The sequence below is a fragment of the Octopus bimaculoides genome, chromosome 2 (assembly GCF_001194135.2).
Source record: "Octopus bimaculoides isolate UCB-OBI-ISO-001 chromosome 2, ASM119413v2, whole genome shotgun sequence".
NCBI lineage: Eukaryota > Metazoa > Mollusca > Cephalopoda > Octopoda > Octopodidae > Octopus > Octopus bimaculoides.
Window position 1 is genome coordinate 388,817 of NC_068982.1, and position 2,308 is coordinate 391,124.

The 2,308-nt window shown below is 39.8% G+C and overlaps 1 protein-coding gene across 4 annotated transcripts in view; it reads right to left on the reverse strand.

Moving 5' to 3' along the window:
* The window catches only part of LOC106870746 (chitinase-3-like protein 1), a 34,898-nt gene that overhangs the window by 4,615 nt on the left and 27,975 nt on the right, over positions 1-2,308 (reverse strand). For all 4 annotated transcript variants that reach the window (XR_008266389.1, XM_014916936.2, XM_052975217.1 and 1 more), the window contains exon 8: positions 1,716-1,832. Coding sequence is in view for 3 of the 4 variants with exons in the window: in XM_014916936.2 (XP_014772422.1) it covers positions 1,716-1,832 (117 nt within the window). In the remaining variant the exon portion in view is untranslated. The remainder of the gene's footprint in view (positions 1-1,715; positions 1,833-2,308) is intronic.

A 2,308-nucleotide genomic window follows, 5' to 3' on the forward strand; every position in this document is an offset into this window, starting at 1 on the left:
ATGACTTGTGACCGAGACCTTTGGAAATATGTTGTGCGTGAGAAGACCCGGCAAGACAAGTGAGACCATAACCCGTGGCCTTTACCAGGGGTGTAACCAGCCTACTTATGCGTAACTTTCCTTCTTTGGACACTAAACTCTGCTTGTGAAGACCTGTTGAGGCAAGTGAATTTGAAATCAAATTGGATGACAGCACCAAACGACTGGCATCTCTGCTTGTGGAGCGCTAAGAGCACCATCTGAGCATGATCGTTGCCAGGGCTGTTGACTGGCTCCTGTATCGGTGGCACATAAAAAGCACCATTTGAGCGTGAACGTTACCAGCGTCACCTTACTGGCACTTGTGCCAGTGGCATGTGAAAAACAACATTTGAGCGAGGTTGTTGCCAGTGCCGCTGGACTGGCTCCTGTGCCGGTGGCACGTAAAAGCACCCACTACACTCTCTGAGTGGTTGGCGGTAGGAAGGGCATCCAGCTGTAGAAACTCTGCCAGATCAGATTGGAGCCTGGTGCAGCCTTCTGGCTCGCCAGTCCTCAGTCAAACAGTCCAACCCATGCCAGCATGGAAAGTGGACGTTAAATGATGATGTCAACCATGACCATTCCGCCTTTTAAATGATTTTCAGAACAACATTATCCAATTTATCCCTAAACTTGTGATTTGAAGGAGATTTGATTGTTATTTTTAGTAGGTTATTTGATTATTACACAGAGGTTCCTGTGCTGTATTCATTAACTGAAGAGGGCAATGTCGGATTTTAAGTAAAACTTGAAAAGTACATAAATCGATTTTTTACAGTAAAAAAACAAAGTCATTTTAAAGAACGTTAATATTTACTTTGCGACTTTGTGACTTTTGCATGATTCAATTCCATTATGTTTAGGAAGATGTGAACATTATTTCCAAAGGTGAAATGTGACAAAATAACTGTAATATTGATTTTTACAGAAGTTTGGTTTGTCTTCAGCTCAACTCTAGTATTATATTAACATATTACTTGTACTTGTTTCAGTCATTTGACTGTGGCCTTGCTGGAGCAGCACATTTAGTCAAGCAAATCAACCCCAGGACTTATTCTTTGTAAGCCTAGTTCTTAGTCTATCGTTCTCTTTTGCCAAACTGCTAAGTTATGGGGATGTAAACACACCAACATTGGTTGTCAAGTGATGGTGGTGGTGGTGGTGGGGGGACAAACAGACACACACAAATACACGCGCGCACACACACACACACACACATATATGACAGGCTTCTTTCAGTTTCCATCTACCAAATCCACTCACAAGGTTTTGGCCAACCTGAGGCTATAGTAGAAGACACTTGCCCAAGGTGCCACGCAGTGGGACTGAACCGGGAACCATGTGGTTAGGAAGCAAGCTTCTTACCACACAGCCACTCCTACGCCTATCTATGGTGTTTTGTTACTTTAATTGTCTAAACTTTCGTTGTCGTTTTTTGCAATGTGATACCATTAAAAGTGTAGAAGACAAATTTCACTTCTGGTGGTTGTGTTGACTTAGGAGACTTTAGAACGAATACAATTTAATTATGCGTTCAGCTTTAAATAAAGATCAGAAACTGTTTAATTTCTTGGCTTTGAATATGGAACAACATTACTGACACGGTATGGATGGTTAAATCTTTAACCTGAATCCCGAGCGAATTGCAACCCAGTTCCTGAATAAATAGTTGGAGAATGCTTCCCAATACTTACTTTCAATCGCACACTCTCTTTGTTTTCATATCCAACCCATTGATTTCCTCGGACAAGATAAGGAACTTGATGATCGTTATCCCAATGTCTCGACCATGATTTTTCTACTAGGCATATCTACAACATCGAAATAAAAGAGAAATTTACACATGTAGCTTTGACACTGAGAAATTTATGTTTATAGGAGAGACAAAAACTAATAGAACTGACAAAAATCAAAATGAATCTAAATGAGAGATGGAGAAAATCCACTCAGAGATAAATGCTTCAAATCAACAATTATTTCCATCATTTCTGTTCCAAATTGAAATGTCTCTTTCTAGTCAGCAGATACCATTTTCGAATTATTGCATCGAATGAATTTATTCTACTGCAATAAAATCCAGCTCACAAAGTTTAGAAATCTAAAGGCAGAAAGACGAAATCAAATGCCGCAATTAACAAATTCCGTTTCGGCACAGATTCGCCAATTTCGTTGTTTTAGGAAATGTCTAACATCGTTTTTGGTCAATGATTCAGTTTTATTGGGTTACAGCAGATTGATGTTTTACCTGAGGGAATTAACTGCGTAATCTCTTTTTACAAGACTATAT